Source organism: Labeo rohita, chromosome 13 (genome assembly GCF_022985175.1).
Source record: "Labeo rohita strain BAU-BD-2019 chromosome 13, IGBB_LRoh.1.0, whole genome shotgun sequence".
NCBI lineage: Eukaryota > Metazoa > Chordata > Actinopteri > Cypriniformes > Cyprinidae > Labeo > Labeo rohita.
In genome coordinates this window covers 14,080,083-14,105,730 of record NC_066881.1, presented here as the reverse complement: position 1 = coordinate 14,105,730, position 25,648 = coordinate 14,080,083, and the positions used below count along the sequence as shown (strand labels likewise).

General features: G+C 35.0%; 1 protein-coding gene across 1 annotated transcript in view; it reads left to right on the top strand.

Annotated features, from left to right (window-relative positions):
• Positions 1-25,648, top strand: part of srbd1 (S1 RNA binding domain 1) — an 85,820-nt gene that overhangs the window by 42,122 nt on the left and 18,050 nt on the right. The window contains exons 16-19 of the mRNA XM_051126870.1: positions 505-587; positions 18,354-18,460; positions 19,903-20,070; positions 22,171-22,320. Coding sequence (XP_050982827.1) covers positions 505-587; positions 18,354-18,460; positions 19,903-20,070; positions 22,171-22,320 — 508 coding nt within the window. The remainder of the gene's footprint in view (positions 1-504; positions 588-18,353; positions 18,461-19,902; positions 20,071-22,170; positions 22,321-25,648) is intronic.

Here is a 25,648-nt window from a genome sequence, read left to right as displayed (position 1 = left end):
TAAATTGTAAATTAAATTAATTTAAATTACATTTTAAATACATTTTTAAATTAAGTATTAAATACAATTTTAAAGTAATATTTAAATTAAATTAAATTAAATTAAATTAGAATTTAAATAAATAAATGTAATTGTCTGGAAAAAAAAAGTCTGAATTGTGATCAAAATTACCTTTTTATTTTATTCCGTGATGGGAGTAGGCTTCCATAGTGGTGTGTTGCAAATGTTGATATTTCATTAAGCGCAAATCTTGTTTATTAATATAATCTGTTAAGCTGTAATTAGTGCAGTACATTCCACGCAAGCATTTGCATGATTTAAATAGTCTCTCATTTGCATAGATCTATGCTCATGTGAGCCTAATTTATTTTTAATTAAGTCTGTTGGTTTATTAAAGTGTAAATATTGTTGTTCTCTTGAGACATTTAGTATTATATACGAGCATCAACTACACATAATGGTGAGATCATTTTTTTTTTCTTGTGTTCTTTTCTTTGTCCTCAGTGTCCATTGGGAGGCGCGTTCAGGATCCTTTAGCAGAGCTCGTTAAGATCGACCCCAAACACATTGGCATCGGCACGTATCAGGTGAGTCACATGACATTGAAACTCATAGCTTTGTGCATGTCCTCATTAAAAGAATGCTGTTTATGGGTTGTTAGTTTGTTATATAAGTTTTTATTAAACACACTGTCAACAATTGATATCCTCTCACATAATACTGTGTACATGGTGTTGTGTCTGGCTCTGCTTTTGATCCAGTGAAATGTTCAAAGTAATTGTAGGCGCATTCCCAACTTTCTAAGCCAGGCTCTGATTTTTAGTTTTGAGTAATAGCTGTTTCAAACAGAAGTCAGCTGGACTAGAGAGCTAATCCTGTCTCTGACTGTTTGCTTTTGCAGTCTCATATTATGAGTAATCCATTTCTCTCATGAAATTAATTCTACTATGATTCCCAGTAGCATCATATGTTGACTCAAGGCCGGGCCTGATTTGTATTTTTTCCCTTCTCGCTCTTACTTTTCATCTTTCTATTTTTCTCTAGCTGTCCAGCATGCTTGATTTCTCTCTCCTGCCCTCTGCTGCTCTTTTTGTAAACATCAAGACCTTTACCTCTTGTTGAAATAATTTCTTTATACACACACAACCACAAACATATTAAGCAGCACAACTCTTTTCAACATTGATAATGATAAGAAATGTTTTTGAGCACCACAGCAGTATATTACAATGATTTTTGAAGGATCATGTGACACTGGAATAATGACTGCTGAAAATTCAGCTTTACCACGACAGGAATAAATTGCATTTTATGTTAAATGGAAACAGAAAGCGGTTATTTTAAACTGGAATAATGTTTCACATTATTACTATTTTTATTGTATTTTTGATTGAATAAATTAAGTATTGATGTGCATAAAAACATATTAAACTCTTACTGCTTCCAAATTTTTGAATGGTAGTGAAATCATAGGACAAAACAAATGCTGTAAGCTTAAATGCAATTTTAGGTGGTAAATCTGGGATTGAGCAATTTAGATGGTTAAAGGTAATTGAAACTAAGTCCACTGCAACCTTGGAGTCATTTCCCAAATAAGGAGAGGAAAGAACATCTTGTGTCTGTACAAAAGGATCAATATCACATATCACATGCTTCTCACTGCCAACTTTTTGACCCAAAAAACATATGCACATGTGCTGATGCAAACAGGTTTAGGTTAGCGGAGTATCAGGGTCACGCCTTGCCCCTGCACAGTGTGAGTGTTGTCTAGCGTGCATCACAGCGACCCCCTGCACGTCTGTCAGCACTTAGCGTTTATTTACCCTGCCACATAATCTGAGCAACACATGATGCCTCTCCACCGCACTGACATGCTGAGTGATAAGTGTGTTTATGTGTGAGTTTGAGAGAGAGGTTTAGAATGAATATATATATACATATATATATGTATAGGGCTGTCAGTCGATTTTTAATCTAATTAATTACATGATGTTTCAATTAATTAATCTAGTTAATCACAAATTAATTTGACTGTGAAACTACCCACAAAAGTTTATTTAAAGCTATTTTGTGTTAAATGAGAAAGTATCAAGTAGACATTACGAATTGTAGAATTTGTTACCAACAGTCTTCAAAATACCTTCTTTTATGTTCCACAATAGAAAGGTTTGAAATAACGTGAGGGTGAGTAAATGATGACAGATTTTTTTTTTTTTTGCCAGCAGGTGGCGGAAAATGTCTTTATGTGTCATTGATTCATTCGATTTGTTCAAACGGCTGATTCATTCAAGAATGAAGTAAATGGCTCACTACGAATGGGCTATTGAATCATTGGTTCACACGATTCGTTCAAAACGCGGATTCATTCAGAAACTAAACACCAGTGTTGTTCGGAGACACACAACAAAACTGATATAGCTTTAAAGGTAATATGTTCCCTGCAAAATTGAGCAAAAAAATAAAATATAATTATATGTTGTATTATATTATATGTTGTATTAAATGTGAACGCACTGTTGTACAAAATCACATTTAAGCAAACTCGGCACTCATATCATATTGCTCTTTCTGCCTGTGTGATATGTGATATATGTAAATATAAGACAAAACACATACCGGGGATTTTTTTTTGCACCAATATCTTGAATTTTAGGGCATAACTCCATTTATGGTGTTGCCCTGCATCATATTTGTTAACAGTCAACTATATGAGATATAAGATGACGTACAGGTCTGTTAAAATATCGTAATCGTGTTATTTTTTTCATACCTAATGAAGTAAGTTAATGTGTTAATCTGACAGCCCTAATAAACAAATATATATATATATATATATACATATATATATATACATATATGATGTGTGTGTGTGTGTTTGTGTGTGCGTGTAATAGAAAAATAGACTGGACCATGTATCTTATTTCTTAGCTTCAGAATATCAAGTATGGGTGTAAGCTATAAGCAGTTTGTACAATATATATCGATATATTCTTTATAAGCAATATAGTATGAGACAATACTGTTTATACATCGATATACATCTGAGCTGCTGTGAGAAAAGGGCATAATCCAATTTGTCCTAAATATGATATGTGCTTTATGTGCTTTAAAATAACTCATGAGTTAACACATGTAGTTTAAAGCAGTTGCCCAGTCAGATGTTTTGACAGAATGTGCTGCTCTGACAGAGGCACTGCTTGTGCTGTTTAATGTTTTTGAGATGTGCTGTTTTCCCCTCAGTGCATAACTTACATTTCACAGGCATATTATTTATCTGTAAATGTTAGAAAGTCATGGAAATGTTTCCATTTAGCTGTTGGAAGTGCGTGAGCATCTGCATGCGATTCTCCGCTAAACTCACGCACACCAACAGACGAAGCGCAATAATTCTTAACAAAATATACATTTGGATAAATATTTATTGTTGGACAATAAATGTGCCACATGTAGAAGTGTTTTTAGTATTTTTATGATAGCACTAACGATATCTGACTGTAATGGGGTAATCAAAATAGCCTGTTGGCAGAAAATGATGTTTTATAGTAGCAGTCTATGAAAAGCATTGGAATAAAAGGAAAAAAAAAGTCGTTTTGAATTTATATTTAAACTTTTTTCTTCCAATATCAAGATTATATCTAACAGTTCTGATAAGAAAAATCATCCCATTATTCTCTTATTTCCCTCGGCTCAGAATCATGAGTTTATATTTCACACTTCTGGCTTTTTTTTCCCTCATAATTGACAAACTCAGAAGTCGAAAAGTCTAGGATATATAAACTTGCATTTGTGAGAAAAAAAAGTCTAAATGGTGAGATAAAATGGGTAAATGTTATGTAAAATGTTACAGGTTTAGATATTATTTCATGTTGTAACTGTAGGGCTAATACAATATGTCTGAATATGTGGATATTATGTAAACCTATTGTTTAAATCAAATTTATACTTTAAAAGTAGGGTAATCGTAGCAGGTTTCATCCATAATCTGTCTATTTAAATGTCTGTGTTTAGTTTCAAACTAAGCCTTTGACGACAGTATTCTATAAAAATTCTGACATATAATCTAATTCTGACATCCAATGGCACAATAATACATTTTTTATCTTATTCCATGGATTGTACTCTTTCCCTCCACTTGTTATCAATGTTTTTCTTTCACCACAATGCGCACGCAGCTGCAAGTGACATAACTGTGGTGTGTGCTATACAATTACTCTGTTTATTTATTTATATATACATAACATAACCTACATAGTTACATTCACTTTCTTTGTTGAATTTGCAATTCAGCCAAACAAAAAAAAAACAGAGATGATTTTTTTTTGGACATATTTTTTTGAAAAACTAAAAGCAGTCGTCTTAAATGCTGCAAGTTCTGATGATACAGTGTGAGAATGGGTATTTATTTTGAGATATAATAATTATTAGTACTAATTAATGGTGTTTTTAAAGATTAACTTTAGATGAAATGTAGTTGAAAAATTATCAATATGGGAATAAGCATGTACAATTAAATAGCCATTGCTTCACAATATATCAATCCAACAGAAATCAATAGATAGTAGATAAATTATTATCAATAGGGTACAAAAATATTGTACATTCCCAAAATATAAAATGTTATAAAAATATGAGCTAATACTATGAGGTATTTACTGTGTGAAATAATGTAATATTATAAAGTGCGTGGAAACTTGCTGCGGAACTGAAGTTGAAATGCTCTCATAAAGATGTCACCTTCATAACACTTTTGATTTGCACTTCGCCCTCTATTATTATTTGTATTGTCCTGACATTCCATTTAGTGAAAGTGGGTGGGACCTCTAAAGTTTAGGTTTATGTGGTTAACTGTCAATCACTGAGACATAGGTGGAGAGTGTTCAGGTTTCCCAACTGCTTAAAGGTCCCAGAGGGCACATTTTACCATTTTACCCAGCTGTGAGAGAAAACACCATACACACCCCCGGATATTAAGAAAACTGTCACTCTACTTGATGCACTGTCCTGTGTGTTTTTCAAGTACAAACACTTAAACCAGCAATAAACTCTTTATTTATTATTTATTTAACCATTTATATTATTATATTATGTTAATCAGTGTTTATAAAAGATGTTTTGCTGAACGCCTGTGGAAATATGCATATATTAGGTTGCACTTAAATTTTTAATTACAAATTACATTTTAGTGTTTGTTCACACAAGGATCACTCTATTGATCACATAGATGCAGTTTTAGTAAATAGTCTTGTTTTCACACTGTTTATTGCGTGTTCAGAATCTATTTGTAAAAAAAAAAGTTTCAGACGCAGGTTTGGAAAGTTGTGTAATGAAGAAGCACTGGTGATGTCACTCTCTTGAAGGTTTCTCTTTTTAATGGGCCTGCTGAGACTGTTCCCTCAGGGTTAAACGGAAGAGAGCGAATGGCGGTGTAAGTATTGACTGACAGGAAGCTGATTGACGATGATTGATAGCTGAGTCCATTTTCGCGTGGGAAAAAGGAAAAGTTATGCACTCTGCTGAACACCTTCACTCATTCTGATCTGGCTATGTTTTTGCATGATAAATCATTTACATATATGACTTTTAATTAATTCCCTCTCTTGGGTAAAGTCTATAACAGTTATCTTTATCTTTGTTGTCTTCTGGCTGTTCACATTTGTTGCAAACATCTAAAAGGAGACTAACTTAAGTGTTCTTTCTCATGACTTCAGTGGGTGAATCCAGTAGTGCAGTGTGCGTGGGTGCAGCTCTCATGTTTGACAGGTGTTTACTGACTCCAGACCTGGTCTCCAGGCTTCACCTGAGGTAAAGGAAAGATGGAGCAGAGTGTAGGTGAGAAAAGTGTCAGAATTAGTCGTTAAAATGTCAGCCCACTGCCAGGAAACTGCATCATCTGATTTGCTGCCAGAATGCTTTTTTGAATTCATGCACAATGTTTTTAGTGGAGCAAAGCAAGCTTTGAATAATTATTATATATCCTGAGTTTGTAAGGTTGTGGCAACCTGGGAGCCTCAGAGAATTGTAAAATAGTGTTTTTAATGTCTGGAAAAGTCTTGGAAATTCCTGTAGTGAATATGTAGTTATTTTTTCTATTAATGCTCTGGTTTAAAATATTTCATTGACTAAATTTTGAGCTTGTATAGAGATTTGTTTACATTCACTTTTTTTGAAGTCAATTCTTTAATATACCTAATGATTGATTCATAAGCAAACCAGTCTAAATCACGATGAAAATTCATATTCAATAATCACAAATGACTGGAAAGGTCCTGGACAAGTTTTGAAAGATTAAATGATGAATATACACTACTGTTCAAAAGTTTGGGGTCTATATTTTTAGTTGTTCAAGTGCATAGTGCTAAAACCTTTGAAACGTGGAGGGATGGTAGTACAAAGTACAAAATACAAAATCCCTAATAACTCCTAAACCGTCAGTCACGCTGGACAAAAAGCATGCTGATCGTGAGCCTAGCAAAATTTTGGGGTGTTTTGGATTTTGGAAAAACCTACTTTTGTAAACTAGTCCTAGGTTTTTCACCCGATCGGAACCAAACCACTGCAGAAAGATTCTCTGGAGAGTGAATATCAATAATTATCCAAAAAAAGTTGAACTTTCGACTCACCGTCACAAAGGAACGTCGAAACGTTTGAAAGGGGCAGAGCTACTTTTAGTAAAATGCCTTAAACTCCTGAATAGAATGAGATATCTTCACCAAATTTATGTAAGAGCTCAATCTGAGGTCACAGGAAAGAAATCAAGGAGCTTGGCTGCTTGGAGGCGCTATAAGAGGGAAAAATCATAAAAATGTTGAATTTTGAGAACCTGTTAGACAAGGTTAACGAAGGCCAATTGGAGCGAAACTTGGTAGGCCTGTTTGACTCACGGCCCCAAAAAATTGTAAAGAATTTAGGGGACTGGCCGGGGGGTCAGTGTACAAAACGATTGTACATTGTGCGGTTTTTCGCACATACATGCAATATTTGTATCATATGATAGAACTTCTCATTCTGGACAACTTTGCCTTTAGAACCACTGCTGTCAATCAAATCGTTTGTTAAATGATTTAAAAGATGTAAAAAACCTACTTTTGTGAACTAGTCCTAGGTTTTTTGCTGGATAAAAGCACTGCAGTACAACTCTCTGGACTTTCTAGGTCAATTATTATCAAAAAAATGTTGAAATTTACCCTTTGGGAAGCTATAACGGGGTCTTTTAGAAAAGGGACCTGTCCAAATTTACCCTATATCCTAAAAAGCCTAAAGGAAAACTCAAAACTTCACAAAACCTGCTTAGCACATGCGACATGATTCTAAACAAGCATGCAAAGTTTTAAGGAGATCGAACCACAGCTGGCGCTATAACAGTCATAAACATAAAAAAACCCATAATATTTCTATGGTAACTTAGTTGGATTTGCCAAAAATGCTTTTTTAAATAATTGATTTAGGCTTGCTAAATAATGATTTTTTAATATGTGTTTAAATGCCTCAAATATTAATTAAATTAAATTAAATTTTATGTTTTTTTTAAAAGAAATTAATACTTTTATTGAGCAAGGATGCATTACATTTATCAAAAGTGGCGGTAAAGTTATGCATATACATGTGTTAAAGTTATACAAATGTATAACTTTAACACAAGTTTAAAGCTATACATTTCAATGTTTTTTTTTTTTTTTACTTTCCTTTAATTAACAAATTCTGACAAATGTAAAAAAAGAAATACAATGTTAAAAAAGAAAACGATGAAATTATATAATGGTAATATTTTTTCCCAGTATTACTGTTTTCACTATATTTTTCTTCAAACAAAAGAAGGCTTTATTAGCATAAAAATTTTTAAAAATCTTACTGACCCCAAACTTTAATGTACATTTTTTTCTACAAGTGCTTAATTAATTTGTCATATGTGTTGAGAGATTGATCTGAATTACTTGCTAGTGAATTGAATTGAATGACAAAATTCTTATTCCATATTCACAAATGACTCTAAAGATCATGAAAATGATCCTGGACATTTTTATAGTGAATATACAGTTTTCTATTGGCCCCTATAATGAATCTGTAATGAAAATAAAGTTATCTCAAATTACTGGGAAGATGGAAGTTCATTTTTCAGATTGTCTTCATAAGTAACATCTACATGACCTTGCAGATAAGACAAGACTGTACATTTTAAAAATCTAATGTCATAGGTAGTATAGTCTGTTTTAAAGATGATTTAATATAACTGTCAGCCCTTGTCATTTCTTACACCACTGTCAGGACGTCTTTAGCTGTTTTCAGATGCCTTGTTTGGAGCTTCTGTGTTTTGCTGAAAACGTAGGTCTCTGGTTACGCAGGAGGCAGAGGTTTGGGAGGTATGTAAAGGGATCTCCCCAGTCAAACATCTTTGTGTGTTCAGTTCTCTCTGGGAAGTGTGTTTTCAGAGCCTGCAGCTGGTTAGATCTACGTTGGGTCACGAGGGCGGGGAAAGGAGAGAAGAACTGATTGACATCTCAGAGTGGCAGCTTTTTGTAAAAAAAACCTGTTAACTGGGCTGAGTGTGGACAGACACACTTTGTTCTGGCGCTGGGGCCTATCCAAGCCAAACAGGACCTCGCACCTGAATTTAATCCCGTGGTTTGTGTGAGCCCGTGTGTTTTTGTGCGTACGTGTGTGCATGACTTGGGTTGGAGACCTCGACGTAGCTCTGCTAGGCTTGGTGAGGCAATGTAATTGCATATTTGTGTTACCACCGACCCGTCCCTTGCACTATACCTGGCATGTTGGAGTCTGGGATATGTGTCTGTTCAAACAGAGGGCAGGTTTAAAAACTATGTGAACTCCCACCACATTTCTTCACCTATTCCCCAATGCTTTAATTGAGTTTTGGTTGTTTTGTCTTCAGGGTTACCACACCGCTAAGCCATGTCAGAGCTCAGCTGTCAGCCGCTCTTCCTACTGTGAACGAGGAGCACAGAGTGCGGCTCGTGTGCGTTTGAAGACAGATGGAAAGCTTAATGTCGGCTTTAGGCGAGCATGGTCTTTCTCAGGCCCTGTTGGAGATGTTGGTTTGATTCCTAACGTATGCAGCTCAGTTTTACACTCGCTAATAGAAATGGTTAAGTCTTAGATATATCCAGTAGGATTGACAGGAGATTGGAGAGATGATGTGGGTGAAAGCCGAAGACTTTTTCAACAGCTGCTACTAGAAACATTGGACTTGTCTAGGTTGATATTTCAAATATGACCACAACAGTTTCAGCCCGTGTTTACTTTCTTGTTCAGCTTTGTTCGCAGTGATTGATGTATTTTTGAAGCCTTAAAGGGATAGCTCATGCAAAACTGAAAATTCTATTATTATTTGGTGACCTTTATGTCATTCCAAAGTTGTTTGACTTACTTTCTTCTGCAGAAGATGTTTTGAAGAATTTTGGTAACCGAATTGTTTTGATGACCATTGACTTTTGTATGGGTAGCAAGAATTAAAAAAAGCACATTTCTAAAATTTTATGTTCCACTGATTTCTGGTCGGTTTGACCAGAAATCTAAATCATGGTTTCATGGTATATCATGTTTTTTTTTTTCTCCCCTGACTGTGCTTTTATATAAATCAGAATGCATGAAACAGTTGCAGAACCACTGCATTTTAATCACGATCTAACCAAACATGCTACATGTAGCCTTAGCAGGTTTTGATGTAAATTAGATTGTATCATTTAAAATTTTAAAGCAAGAACATAATGGTCTGATCTTAGCTTTGTGAAGTTATAATACATAAACCATAACTTCACAAAACAAAAACAGCAGACGGGCTGAATGAAAATGCAAATTCACTCTCTGACAGCAGGTGGCGCTTATGGAACAGCAATGAAACAGTGTTTTCTTGGTTACCGCTGTAAACAAAGCAGGGCTGTGCTTTTAAATACTGTGTTAATATGCATTAAACAGAGATAAGATGATCTCTGTATCCATCTAAACTTTTGTGTAATTTTTTTTTCTAATATTTTGCGCAAGTTTGCTCTGCCTGCAATGGTATTTTCTCCTCTTAGCGGTTCATCTTCAGCATCTCTGGCTTTAAAATGTTGTCTTTTTTTAAGAAATTCAAAGAATAAATATAGCTGCAAGCAGCGATTACTGGGCTTCAAGTGCTTTAAGGCATTTAAGCACATATAGATAAAAGACATGTATCAAGCTTTTTGTTTCAAATACAGGTAATTTACCATAAAAATATTATGTTTTGTAAAGTTTATGACTGTTATAGCGCCAACTGTTTTACAGTTTCCTTAAATCTTTACGTGCTTGTTTAGAATCATCTGTCACATGTGCTCACCAGGATTCCTTTAGGCTTTATATGGTTGTGGATAAATTCGGACAGGACCCTTTTCTAAACGACATTTTTTTTTGGTAATTATTGACCTAGAGAGTCCAGAGAATTGTACTGCAGTGTTTTTTTTTTCCCAGATTGAGTGAAAAACATAGGACTTGTTCGCAAAAGTAGGTCTTTTACATCTTCTCAATCATTAAATGAACGATTTGATTGACAGCAGTGGTTCTAGAGGCAAAGTTGTCCGAAATGAGGAGTTCTGTCATATGATACGAATATCGCATATATGTAAGAAAAACCGTGCAATGCACAATCCTTGAAAAAAATATGATTGAGCTCTTACATAAGTGTTCTGAGATTGCCGAGGATATCTCATTCCATTCAGGAGTTATAGGCATTTTACTAAAAGTGGCCCTGCCGAAAGACGTCAATACACACCTTTTTTTAACTTTAAGTCCACCGAAGTTGATCTACTCTCCTGTCTGATTTGTTCGTCGGACAGAATGGTGGATTCAGCATTATCATTGATCAGATCGCCTGTCACTCAAGCTGTTTGCAAAGTGTCAATTGACCACACTGTCTCTGTTGCTTAGCCATTTGTACTGGTATACCGTTGTTGTTTTTTTTGTTGTTGTTTTTTTTAAATTCACACCATGAATTCAACCCAGTTTATCGTTTGAACTGGTATATCAACCAGCACTATGTTCCACAGAAGATACTGGAAGTCATACTGGTTTGGAATGACATGAGGATTAGTAAATGATGACAGAATTTTCATTTTTGGATGAACTATCATTCACTCTCTACTGACCCCACATCGCCAGACAGCCTGAGAGTTGATACAGATCATTTGACCGCTCTCCCATCAAATACCATTCATTTGACTTTTTCTCCCAGTATGTGAGTACTAATATTGCAGTGGTGGCGTCCCGCCTCGTAAATTAGTGTACCCTAGCACATAGCTTCCTGGAACAGGCTTTAAAAATAGATCTGGGGGGGTCGTGATGATTGATGGCTTTCTAATGAGTGTGCATTCCATCAGCAGAGCTCCAAACTGCCCGCAGGTGACACTTTTTGGGTGTCTTCCTCTATCAGCCTGCTCAAGGACTGTGAGAATTTTCGCTCCATCCGCGCTCAAGGCGATTTATACAGTCGACCGGCTGCCAAGTACTCAAAAGCTAACCTTAGGGTTTGGGAGCAGCTACATGGGAACCTGTCCACACACTTCTCAGGTTGCATCCGGCTATTATGCAGCAGCAGGTTTTTGTACGTTAAAAATAAGGAGTTGTTTGTTGTGTTTGTTGTGTTACCTCGAGCGTGCACTGATTTATTGATTATCAGCAAGCTGTCAGTGGTTAGCATTAGAATCTGTTTGTTTACAAAGCCGACGTGATGATAAGTTTGATGAGAGATTGTTTAGAAATCACTATAAGAATCATATGGGAGTATTTCTTCAGAGTAAATGAGGATCATTAGGAATGATTGGGCTGCCATGAATATCTCAGCTTCTGCCTTCAGGCTCGAATGTTTATTGTTTAGATTTCACGTTTCATTTCAACACATGCTTTCCAGTAGTATGCATATTTCTCACCTCTCTAAGGTTACAAAGGAAGCGTGTGAGAGATTTTGACAGAATATTACAGCCAGTGGTGTTCTCCCACATGAATGCTGTTTTTGTGCAATAAATATTTTTGGATGTCTAATGTTACAGTTGTTTTTCCAGCATTTGTGTATCACTGGCTAGATTTAGGTGGTGATACTAAAATAATATTCATTCTTTTTTGACTATTGGCTGGTTGCAATGAACCGCATTAACCACTAGAGGCGATATTACAAAAGAGTGCAGCATTTCTGAAAGCCTCAAAACAGATCTTTCATTTTTCACACTCACACTTACTCCCAAGGGGACGTCTAGTGCTGAGATCTCAATGCCGCTACTGTTTTTTTTTTTTTTTAAAGCCATTACTAATTATGTTAACTGAAAGTTTAAGAAAATGCATGACCTGGTGCAGTGTTATAATGGTATTTGCAAAGTGTGATTCTCTTCCAGTCTGTGATGAATGATTTTCTGTCTTTGCTTGGATAAGATTACTTCATTGTATACGGCCAGATAGTATTTGTTATCACACAGATGTCCTTGTTCCAGTGGCAGTCATCCGGATCCTGTCGGGTCAAAACACACGTTCTGCTCTTTGCTGTAACCTGCACAGCTCAGCCACACCACTTCCTAGTAGTCACTCAATATCTCAGTCATCCTTAACCCACTGAGATGTTACCATTGTGCTGATCTAATGCATTTCTGTTTATCTTCATTCAGTCGTGTCTAACAGGTTACTATTCCATCACTGTTTGTCAGAGAAGCACTGAGCATTAAAAACTGCAAGAAAACATGGTTCTGCACTGCAAGAAAACATGGTTCTTTGAAGTCATACTTGTATGTGAAATACCCTGCTTGTAGGAGTCCAAGAATTTTATTTTATTTTATTTTATTTTACTTTTTTGATTTTATTTACGTAAAGAGATAGTTCACCCAAAAATGAAAATTGTGTCAGTAATTACTTACCCTCATGTCGTTCTGAACCCATAACTTCAGTTGAAGAATTTGTTGAATAAACTCGTTATTTTTGGTTTCTTTGTGCAAAAAACATATTCTTGTAGCTTCATAAAATTATGGTTAAACCACTATTGCCACATGGAATATTTTAACAATGTCCTTACTACCTTTCTGGGTCTTGAACATGTCAGTAGCGTTGCTGTCTATGCAGGGTCAGAAAGCTCTTGTATTTTAACAAAAATATCGTAATTTGTGTCCTGAAGATGAATGATAGTCTTGCAGCTTTGGAACGACATGAGGGTGAGTAATTAATTACATAATTTTAATTTTTGGGTGAACTATCACTTTAATAAAAAAAGTTACACATAGGTCCTTAGTGGACAAAAATGTCCATGTCAAAAAATGTTTGGACTCATTTTAAAGAAGACCCATGGCAGATTATTGTTGAAGTAGAAAAATTTTAAAAAGTGAAACAAAAAAAGGTTATAGAGGTTTCAAGTTTATAAAGTTTGCTTTATGAACAATATTTTATATAAAATATATATTTTATGAAGCGTGTTGAATGCTAGACTTGCTAGAAAATCAAAGCCATAAATCTAAACAAGTTGTGTTTCAAATTTGAGGTTGATATCTTAAAAAATGAGCTTTCTGGTGCACACAGTTGTTGGATTTGTGATTTTCTGTATTTTTTCTCTCAAATATTACAAGAACACACACGCATACACACACAATTTAATTTTTTTTATGACACACATACAAACCACACTTTGACATCCATACCAACACACCCACACAATTGTAGCTGTATTATTTGACCCATTTGGTTTATAATATGCAGAAGCAGAAAACAGGAATAAAGCGAGTATTTGCTTTATAGGTCATACCTAAAAAAAAAATGGCACCATCTGGTAAAAAAAATTGTAAAAAATTTAATTTTAAAGCCTTGCCAATAGAATGAAAGTCTGTTAACAAGAATTGCATCATTTTACAGTTAAATGCCACTGCGATTAAAAATAGCAGTTTTAATGGGTTTCAATGGGGACATTTTTGTCCTTAAGGTCCAGAGAGGAACTATTTTTTGTACCTAGTGCAAAATAGATTTATTAAAGAAAATGGGGGTGAAATTCCAATAAAAATACACACCAGTGCCAAAATTAATACAGCTGGAAATAGCACAGGCAAAATGATAAAAAACAAAAGCAAAAAAGAAATGGACAAAAATGTCCAAAAGGTCACACAAGGGTTAAGTGTCTTATTTTAGTTTACATGGTTTAAATTTATTAACCTATTTACCTATATATTTACCATTACTTATTTTTTCCCCCACTTTTTTATTATTTATGTTACTTATGTAGTAATTCTTAGGATTAAACAATGTACAGATTTTTTTTAGCCGTCAAAGAAGAGGAAAGTCTGCTTATCCCATAACATCTCTTATCACACCTTTTCTTGGAGTGCTTTGGTGCCTGCTCTCGAAGGACATGTGTTTTGTGGACAAACAGAAAGATCTGCTAATGAGTTTACAAGATCAGATTTCTCTAGGCAACAACATTTGTTTTGAGGGTGCTTTTTTTTAAGGAACATCTGCTTCTCAGACCTCTTTGACATTCTCCATGTTTTGTTGGCCACATTTTCACAGTCCAAATGTACTGCATTTTATTACATTGGAAAACAGTTCTTTTGCTAGCACATTGTATCGCTCTGTGTTTAATGTAAAACAGGATTGCCATAGAAGGGTCTTAAAGTTCACTTCCAGAACAAAAATGTACAGATAATTTACTCACTCCCTTGTCATCCAAGATATTCATGTCTTTCTTCAATCGTAAAGAAATTATGTCTTTTGAGGAAAACATTTCAGGAACTCTCATCTCATTTTCTTCTCCAACTTCAAAATCGTCCTACATTGCTGCAGAAGTACCAACCAAAGTGTTTACAAAGTGAACGCGCAAAGAAAATCAAAGGCCTTTTACAAAAAAAAAGGTGAAACAGTGATGTATGACTATTATGATGTTGGAGAAGAAAATGAGATGAGAGTTTTTTGACATACCCTAACTGTCTTAAACCTATACTGTGTAATATATATTTTTTTCGTTCTTTATTACAAGCTAAATTGGCCTCTTCATGAAGCAAGTTAATTTGTAATATGTCCCAGAATGATTAAAACAAAAGATATTAGGATAAAGTATCCCAATCCGTACCATCCCAGATCCACTTCTTACTTTTTCCCCCCATTGGTTGTGTAATTTCAAACACTAACACACTCTGAAAGTAAACCACTGTGTCCAAATATGAGGGAAATATATCGTCTATGTCTTTGTTTATTATTTCTGCCTGTTCTTGTGTTAGTGTGTGACTGTGTGTATTCGTGTGCGCACAAGGGAGGTTGAATGTGTATATTGAGTTAGTTATAACAGGCCTGTGGGCTTCTCGGTCTGTTTAATATACTGAATTTGTATTCACACAAACACAATGACACACTAGTGCACGCAAAGACAACTTGATAGCATTAGATCCTTACTCACACTGTAAATTTACACACAGAAAAGTATACAGAACAGGCAATACATGCTGTACACTCCCAAACCACCATAAACTGTCTTTGCTGCTCTTTTAAATGTTGGGTTTTCCCCTAATTAAAAAGAAAATTAGAGAACACAGACTTTTGACCTCTTAAAGTTTCTCATCATCCTTTTACAACCATAAACGGGCTGGTGTTTCAAATGTCACATGCTCAACAGTTCATCAAAAGAGCTTTGAGTCTGTTTAGGTCATAGATGCAATTGAAGTCATTTAACTTTTCTTTAGTAGTTTAACTACATTTGTGTTTGCATTGTGTTGAACTCCCATGGTTGTAATTGTATTAATTGTTAGGTTCAATGTACCTATTGTCAAAAATGAAAATTCTGTCATTATTTACTCACCCTCATGTCGTTCCAAACCTGTAAGACCTTTGTTCATCTTCAGAACATAAACTAAGATATTTTTGATGAAATCCATGAGCTTTCTGACCCTGCATAGACAGTAACACAACTGACACGTTCAAGGCCCAGAAAAGTAGTAAGGACATTGTTAAAAAAGTCCATGTGACATCAGTGGTTCAACTGTAATTTTATGAAGCTACTTTTTTTTTTTTTTTAATAGTTTTTGTGTGCAAAGAAAACAAAAATAACGACTTTTCTGGGTCAGTCTTCGACACACTTTCACGAGAGTACCATGATGCATGTGTGGTTCTGCTAATGCAGGAGCCACCGTTCTGACGTAGAAACCGGATGCGCTGCATCCTTGTTTACAAGCAGAAGACATAAAACAGTTTTCGTAAAAATTTCAACAGAAAGGATGACTTGCAATTAATCTCAGCCTTACTTATTTGAACCAGAATATACAGACGATGAACTAAGAGAGATGGACGTTCTACGTCAGAACGCCTGCTCCTACATAACCAGCACCACACGCATGTGTTGAGGTACTCTTGTGAACGTAAGAGAAGAAATTGTTGAATAAAGTTGTTATTTTTTCTTTCTTTGCTCAAAAAGTATTCTCGTAGCTTCATAATATTAAAGTTAAACCACTGATGTCACATGGACTATTTTATCGATGTCCTTACTACTTTTCTGGGCCTTAAAAGTGTCAGTTGCCTTGCTGTCTAAGCAGGGTCAGAAAGCTCTTGGATTTCATCAGAAATATCCTAATGTGTGTTCTGAAGATAGATGAAAGTCTTACTGGTTTGGAACAACATGAGGGTGAGTAACTAATTACAGAATTTTAATTTTTGCATGAACTATTTTTTTTGATGTTGAGTTGCAAAATCCTTGTTACAGTGTAATTATACATTTAACATTGTGTTACATTGTGTACAGTATGTACACAATAAATGCCTTGGATTCAAATGTAAGTACATAGTTGCTAAAGACACAATGAGTTCTTTTATTTTACATATTTGATTCTGTTTCATATAGATTTACTAGACAGATTATCCCTCTTAAAGTCAGCATGAAATGGAAGTTCATCCATTTTTTAAAAGCATGTTATTGATGTTTTTGTGAATGATTTATCCATTCATGTTTCATTTAAAAAATGTTATCATTCAGTCTGCTTAAAACATCTAGTCAACAACAGCCCTACATTTTCTTTTCTTTTTCAATAATCCATTTCATAATGATATATGTGACCCTGGACCACAAAACCTGTCATAAAGGTAACTTTTTTTAAATTGATTTATACATATACCACTGAATAAAGAAGCTTTCCATTGAAGTATGGTTTGTTAGGACAGGACAATATTTGTTCGAGATACAACTATTTGAAAATCTGCAATCTGAGGGTGCAAAAAAATCTAAATACTGAGAAAATTTAAATTTGTTGCATTTAAAGTTGTCCATATAAAGTTCTTAGCCATGCATATTACTAATCAAAAATTAAGTTTTGATATATTTGCAGTAGGAAATTTACAAAATATCTTCATGGAAAATGATCTTTACTTAATATCCCAATGATTTTTGGCGTAAAAGGAAAATCTATAATTTTGACCCATACAGTGCATTTTTGGCTATTGCTACGAATATACCCATGCTATATGACTGGTTTTGTGGTCCAGGGTCATGTATGATACATTAATCAGGATTTGAGTAGAATTATCTGTTTTTCACCTAAGGCACTATGGTGGACTGTAACAAGTACATGAAAATGGAAACCTTGTAAGAGTGGAGGTGGTGTTCATGATAATGAGTTCTCCCAAATGAAGAATTGCACATTCTTCTTAGCAGGTCTCGAGCGCTGGTATAACTTCTTCCATATGGATGCTGGTCCCAATGCAAGACAGACAAAGGCTTGTCAGAATTCCCTGCTTGCTCCTAATTTTGGTCAGTTTTGGATTTGGCCTTGCGGTTTTCTTTGCTTTGAATTCCATCTCCATTTTAGAAAACCGCCTCCAAAGTGTGAAAAGTTCGGCTGGATTAACTTTATCAATTCCCTGCACTTAATGGAAAACCCCTGTGAGAGGACTTTGAAGTGTCACAGATGCTTTCCAATGAAAACAGCCTCAGACCTTCTCTCCGTGTCTCTCGAGGCAAAGCGATCCACTGGCTGCCTTTTTATTCCGCCGTCTCTTTTTCCCCCCTTCAGACCAGCATGAACACCGCAAAGTATTTAGGGTTACCGTTTGATTTCCAATGACACAACATTGGCCTCGCGAAGCGGCTTGTTTTCGGAAAGTGACTGAGACAGCACGATTTGTTGCCGAGATATCTAATAGATGTAGACTATCTTGACATTTCGAAAGACACAGAGTAGAACTGTTTAATTATTTTCAAAGTAACCATAGCAATTTCAAGAACTTTTAATGTATGTCAAAACTGTGATTAAATCAAGTCAACAGACTAGAAAAAATATCTTCAAGGTGTTTGATTTCCTTTTCAGAGCCCAGGTCAAGAACAGAGCCCTTCCTTCTTTTTCTAACACAAACACACGTTCTAAGACTGTGGTCACTCTTTCCAGCACGACGTGTCACAGAGTTTGCTGAGGGCAGCGCTGGATGGGGTGGTGCAGGAGTGCGTGAGCTTCGTGGGAGTGGACATCAACATCTGTTCAGAGACGCTGATGAGGTAGAGGCCAAATACTTTCCAGCAGGAGTCACAACATGGCAACTTCTCACTCGCCTCCCCGTTATTGCTTAGCACTCTGTTTAGTCTGACACCCTACACGTCGCGCACACACACACTCGGAGACGCACGCACCGCAACATCTCTTCACATCCCCACTACACACAAACATTGTGATCTACATACACAAACATTGCTGCTCGCTAACATATACACAAATTGAGATATATAGCCTTGAATATTAGTCACGTAAACTTACAGAAACACCGAAATGTACACATCCATTACATCCATTCGCTCTGCCTAATACCTTGTAGGATTTTGTGAGTAATTGCAAATTGTTTGCACCACGGGAAACAGTGACTTGGAATAATATATTTCCGGAATACAATCGGGGTCGTGCCTTCGAAATGTTAGCTTTCATTTACACAGCTTATTCTTCTAGACTAAAAATCCTTCTAGAAGTTAGTATAAGCGAGTTTTAAAAATATTTTGATAGAAGCAGGTACACTTTTATATTTCATCAATGCATTCATTCAGATCCACGTGAGCATTTCACAAAGATCAGATTTCTATGTTTAACTCTTTAGGATTATGCCTTTGACTTACGGTGTATTTAGACATCCATACATCACTATTCAGAGCTGGAAAGCTGCGTGATCCCATTAAGAGGCAGGGTTAAATGCTCGTGAGGTAGGCTGGGATCAGGTCATCTGTTTACCTGACTTTAAATGAGCTCACAGTACCAGAGCTCCAGACGACGTGTTCGTGGCTCCAGCATTATTCGCCCCTTATTTATAAGTGATGACATACAATGTTTACATAGCTGCTTTTAGGGGAGCTGCCATTTCGAATTGCCCGTACCGTCTCCCAAAAAAAGAAAAAGCGTCTCAATGCCTTTCTGTTTTGGATGGAAAGGTCAAAAAGATTATAAGATCTCAGGCGGCCATTTGGTAGTTCTTCTGGAAAATGTTCTCAATATTTAACTAATATCTGACCTCTTGTTTGTGAGCGTGTACGGATTACATAAGTATGAAAAGGAATTTCCAAGGCCTTGGGTGGACTTCTGAAGTTCTTCATCCAGGATGTGTGGTTAATGCTGGGTATTGACACATAAAGCAGTGAATAATTCCAAAAACAAACAGGAATTGAAGCAGCTGGTCAAGCAGGAGGAAGGATGTGAGGTTAAGTTTAGGTTTTCTGGACTGAATAACTGTTATATTTGACTCAAGAATCACTTATATCACTTACATCTCTTTGAGGTTTCATGCATAAAGCATAAAAGGTGTTTAAGCATGACGTTTCTGAACGTCAGAGAAAAATAGCAATGCCTAGCCCATGAGCAAAAAAAAAATGTATAAAACATGAAAGCATTTTTAAATAATTTTTTTTTGGATGTTCAAGTTAGATTTTCCTTTTTTAAATGGTGTTTGTTGTTTTATCAGGCACATCGCAGGTCTGAACGCAGGGCGAGCACGCAGTATTATGGAGTGGAAAGAAAAGAACGGGCCTTTTCTTAACAGAGAGCAGCTGAAACTGGTCAAAGGCCTCGGTCCTAAGAGCTTTCAGCAGTGTGCCGGTTTCATCAGGATCAACCCCGAGACAGTACGCAGGTACACGGCCGGTTAAAGCCAGTTCTACAGTTACACGTTTTTGCACCAAGCTGCCTTCATATGATGTGGGATAAGATGTGTCACCCACATAATCTAAAAAAAATTCTGTGTTATTTTTGTCACATTGTCATATATTTATAAAAGGCCAGTGTGTACTTTATTTAGGCCTGTGATGTAAATTATTTGTCTAAACATTAGCCGTGCATTATAAATTTAAATATTTTTCATTTTTTGGTTAAGATGTGTCAGCGGCTTAACCAGTAGTGATGGTGAGATTTGCCTCCAAATGGAGAAAATACAATTACAATAGTTTATTCATATTAATTAATTTAATTAATATTAATAATAATTAATAATACTCATTAAATAATGTTGAAAAACTTTTGACCTCATTCTAAATATTAAACCTTTCCCCTCCACTCTTACATAATAATGTATTTATTGTGCAGCAAACAAGATTTTAGAAAGGAATTGTTTTTTTTTATTAATCGTTTTGTGTTTTTTGATTTTATGGACATTTTCATCTGTTGATAATTTCATAATCTTCTAAATGTATCCATATGTATTATAATGCATTATGAAATCAGACATATCTAATTTCTTGTAGAAGTTTTGGAACTTCCGGTTTTGGAAAAGCTACTTTGGAAATGTAATAGATTACAGATTACAAGTTATCCCATTTAAAATGTAATACACTGCCAGTCAAAAGTTTTTGAACATTACGATTTTTAATGTTTTTTAAAGACTCTTCTGCTCACCAAGCCTGCATTTATTTGATCCAAAGTGCAGCAAATCAATATTTTTAATGTCATTTATTCCTGTGATCTAAATTTTTAGCATCATTACTCACTTACTAACATCATTCTATTATGCTGATTTGCTGTTCTAGAAACATTTTTTTTTATTATTATTATCAATATATAAAAAAGTACTTTTTCAGGATTGATGAATAGAAAGATCCAAAGATCAGCATTAACTGAAATTAAAATGGTATATTATACCATTCGAAAGCTTGGATTCAGTATATATTTTTCTTTCTTTCTTTCTTTTTTTTTTGGAAAGAAATGATAGAAATTAATACTTTTATTTAGCAGGGATGTGCTGATTAAGACATTTATAATGTTACAAAACATCTCTATTTCAGATAAATGCTGTTCTTCTGAACTTTATATTCATCAACAAAGCTTCTAATCAGCTGTTTTCAACATAATAATAATACTTTTCTTGAGCAGCAAATCAGAATACTACAATGATTTCTGAAAGATCATGTGACTGGAGTAATGACGCTAAAAATTCAGCTTTGAAATCACAGGAATAAATTGCATTTTAAAATATATTTAAATGGAAAACTAAGGTTATTTTTAATAGTAAAAACATTTAAAAATGTTACTGTTTTACTGCAGGTAGTGTAACTTTTTCAATTACTTTATTAAAGTAATATAACTGAGTACATTTGATTATTTTTCTAAATTTTAAATAAATGTTTCCAACTGTTAATCATTTTGAAACATTTAAAGCAGGCAGGGTTAACCTTACAGTAGTACTCAACACTGATTACTGTCAGACTTACAAAATCCTTCATCACTTGAATTAAGATTATAAAAATGTCATTTTTAAGCACAGCCAACACAACATCAGACTTTAGCACCTCTTTTTACTTTGAGATTATTCTGAGGTTAAATACCAGTATATCAAAATATAGTTTAATATGATACTGTTTTTGAAATCAAATCTTAGCTATGACAGGAAACATCTAACAATGCTTTGGAGAAAAAAACTGTCAATCCTACAAAATAAAGCATGTACATAAACCCAAATAGAAAATAAAATAAGCATGTGTCCTAAATTTCTGAAACATATATTATATGTCTCATATATTAAAGCAGTCGATGCAATCGATGCAATGGAAAAAAATTAAGTCTGTATGTGAAAGTATTCAGATGTAACCCCTGAATTACATTTATTTTGTGATTAAATTGCATTAAATGTAGCTAGTTTCTTAGAAATGATTACTGTTTCTAGGTTACTAATCATATGTAAAAGCAAATTTATGAATCAGATATTTTACTCTTAATGTTTTTGTAATTTTGCACCGAGCAGTGTCAGCTCTGGAGGGAACGAAGGGCTCGAGGTTCCTCTGAAGCAGACAGCTGAGAAGAAAAAAGTCAAGGGCTCTGGAAACACCTCTAACCAGTACAACCCACTGGACCAAACCTGCATCCACCCTGAATCCTACAGCATCGCCTCGAGGTGAGAACAGAGCGTGGCACTGAGCTATCACATTACTGCAATACTGCAGATGATCACTGGATCTGCTTAAGGATTGACCCAAGTGGTAACAAGTGTTTACCTCAAGTGGGAGCATCTGGTTGTGCGTTGCTCAGTGTGAGAGTTGTGCGAGCTGTTGGCGCTCATATGAAAAGCACATTCAGCGTGCGCTCAGCACTCTCTGGCAGTGAATGACGCTCTCCCCGCAGCTGTGCTGCTCAAGTCTGCTTAGACTACTCCAGTCTGACACTTGTGCCTGTTGCTTCCAAAAGATGTGCGCACGGATACCCTGTGGTTTGGATGTGCTTGCGTGCATGACAGCTGCAAGTTAAATCAAAATCAGTGTGTGCATGTGAAAGAGGTTTTTGAAAATTGAATATGAACCGTGGGCATGGCATCCGAACGCTGTGGAATTTGGAGGATTTATTGGTGAATGGCAACTATAATTTACGAACAAGACATTCATTCACTGCCTATTACTCACTTTTTTCATTTCCTCCATAGCTGATGTCGTACTTTGGCTTCACTTGTAGCACAGTCTGTGTACTCATGTAATTACACTTCATTTTGTGACTTTGTATATGCATGTGTGCAGTTGTGTACAAACATCTGAAGCCATATTGAAAATATTTTCATTTAAGCCTATACATAAACAAAGGTTTATGATTTAAAAAAAAATGTAAAACAAAGAAGGTTTTGACTTAAAATAAGTAAGAAATATTGAAGATTCTGCAATACTTGTAGGCCACTAATCACATAAAAAAGCAAATTATGAAGCAAATTATGAAGCAAATGTGTATGGAAGTGTATACAATTATAAAAATAAAATAGAATTTGAATTTCAGTAGTGTTATATGTAACATTCTATTTGAATTCTATTACAGATTCTATTTTGCTTGTAATTTAATACACATTTTCACTACACAATATATTCATATGATATGAATAATAAATAAATAAATAAATAAATAAATAAATATATATATATATATATATATATATATATATTGCAATATATATTGCATAATGATATAATATAATATGAAGCAAATGTGTGTGTGAATGTGTATAAATAATATTCTTATGAATTCTATAACAGATTCTATTTTGTTTGAAATTTAATACACATTTTCATTACACAACATTCCATATTATATGATAATAATATAATATGATGCAAATGTGTGTTTAAATGTGTATATAGAATAGGAAAAATAAAGTAGAATTTAAATTTCAGTAGCATTAAATATGATATTCTATTTGAATTCTATTACAGATTTTGTTTGTAATTAAAAATACACCTTTATTACACAATATATCGTACAACAAATATACACACATACACTATATTTTTAATTCAATTACAGATATTCTGTTTTATGTTTGTAATTTACAAATTTACTAATTATATTGCATAATAATATAATAATATGAAGCCAGTGTGTGCGTGAATGTGTATATATATGTAATATTCTGTATGAATTCTATTACAGATTCTATTTTGTTTGTAATTTAATACACATTTTCATTACACAACATTCCATATTTGTAAAAAAAAAAAAAAAGAAGTGATATTCTATTTGAATTCTATTACAGATTTTCTGTTTTTTGTTTGTAATTATATTGCATAATAACTATAATATTTACAAAATTAAAATTAGTATTAATTAAAATACTAATTAGTATTGAAATTAGACACGTTTTCACTGGTGGTCTGAGACTTGTGAACCCCTCTGTATATGCATATGTGACTCGTATGCATGTCCATCCACTCCTTCTCTGCCTGATCTGTCGTCAGAGGCGCTTTTTAGGGTCAGAGGTCTAATAAAGCCACTTAGGGGCATGGAGTGGGGGAATAATCACCCTGTCATATCCTCCCTCCTCTCCTCTCCTTCTGTTTGTTTTCATTTCTCTCCGTTAGGCTTCATTTCCGACTAAACCAGGCAGAAAAGCCTCCCTTGCAGTCCCCTGTATTATCACCATTCTCTATCGTTACCAAATGCTGTGCTAATGGACTTTGCTCCACTCCAATTGTCATCATGAGCCCAGGCATATTTTTCTTGGAGTAACAGGATTCGATTAAACATGGCCACCAGCAGTGCTGAGTTGGTAATGTAGCGCCCAGCTAATGTAGCGGACTTTAAACAAGGGTTTCTAAGGGGCTTGGGAGGAATTCTGGGTATTGCTAATAAAATGTATCAAATATGTTGCGAGCTTCAGCCAGGGCTGGATTCATAAGACTAATGATGCGAGCAGAACCATCTGAGCGATGTCTTTATAATGATGATGACAAGCTTGACATATTCCCAACAATCTGTAACCCATTTATGCACTGGGTTCATCACTCTTGTCCTCTGTTTCACCAGCTCATTCTCTTTCCCTTTTCACTTCCTCTCTCATTCTCATTCATACAAATGCAGCATTTAATGAGAATAGAAATGAAATGAAAATACGCCGCTCTCCGTATCCGTGACTGGTCTGAGCTTAATATGTGTGAAGTCCGGACAGGAGGTGGCTTAAATCAGTCACACATTGTGCTTGTGAAAACATGCAGCTTGTCTTCCTCCATTTCGTGAGTGATTTCGTTGCACGTCGGGCGCTTTGCGAAGCGTGGGCCAGCAGACGGTAATGGCGGATCATGTTGCTCTAATGTGATGAATCTGATACCCTTAGCCCCACCACTTCCCACTCATACACACACAAATACGCATACACATTATGTAGCGCTGACCCCCTGATGGACCATCTCTAGTATTTAAGTGTTAGCTGTGAAACAAAGGTTGATGTTAGTTGAACCTCCTACCAAAATAAACTTTCACTTGACCAGTCACTTAGCCAGTAACTTATAGTACTTTCTTTGTTCTTCAATAATTTGCGCGGACATGAAGTGATTAACCATGATATTTAAAACATTAAATACCAATATTGTGTTAAAGCGTTAGTTAACCCAAAAATGAAAATTCTGTTATTAGTTTCTCACCCTTATGTTCTTCCAAATCCGTACGTATGACCGTCGTTCGTCTTCAGAACACAAATTAAGATATTTTTGATGAAATCTGAGAGCTTTCTGACCCTGCAAATACAGTAATGCAACTAAAATGTTCCCAGGCCCAGAAAGGTAGCAAGGACATTGTTAAAATAGTCCATGTGACATCAGTGATTCAACCCTAATTTTATGAAGCTACAAAAATACTTTTTGTGTGCAAAGAAAACAAAAACAACAACTTTATTCAGCAATTTCTTCTCTTCTGTGTCAGTCTACAATGTAATTAGACTTTAGCTATTAGTTTGTTTTTAAGATAAAAAAAAG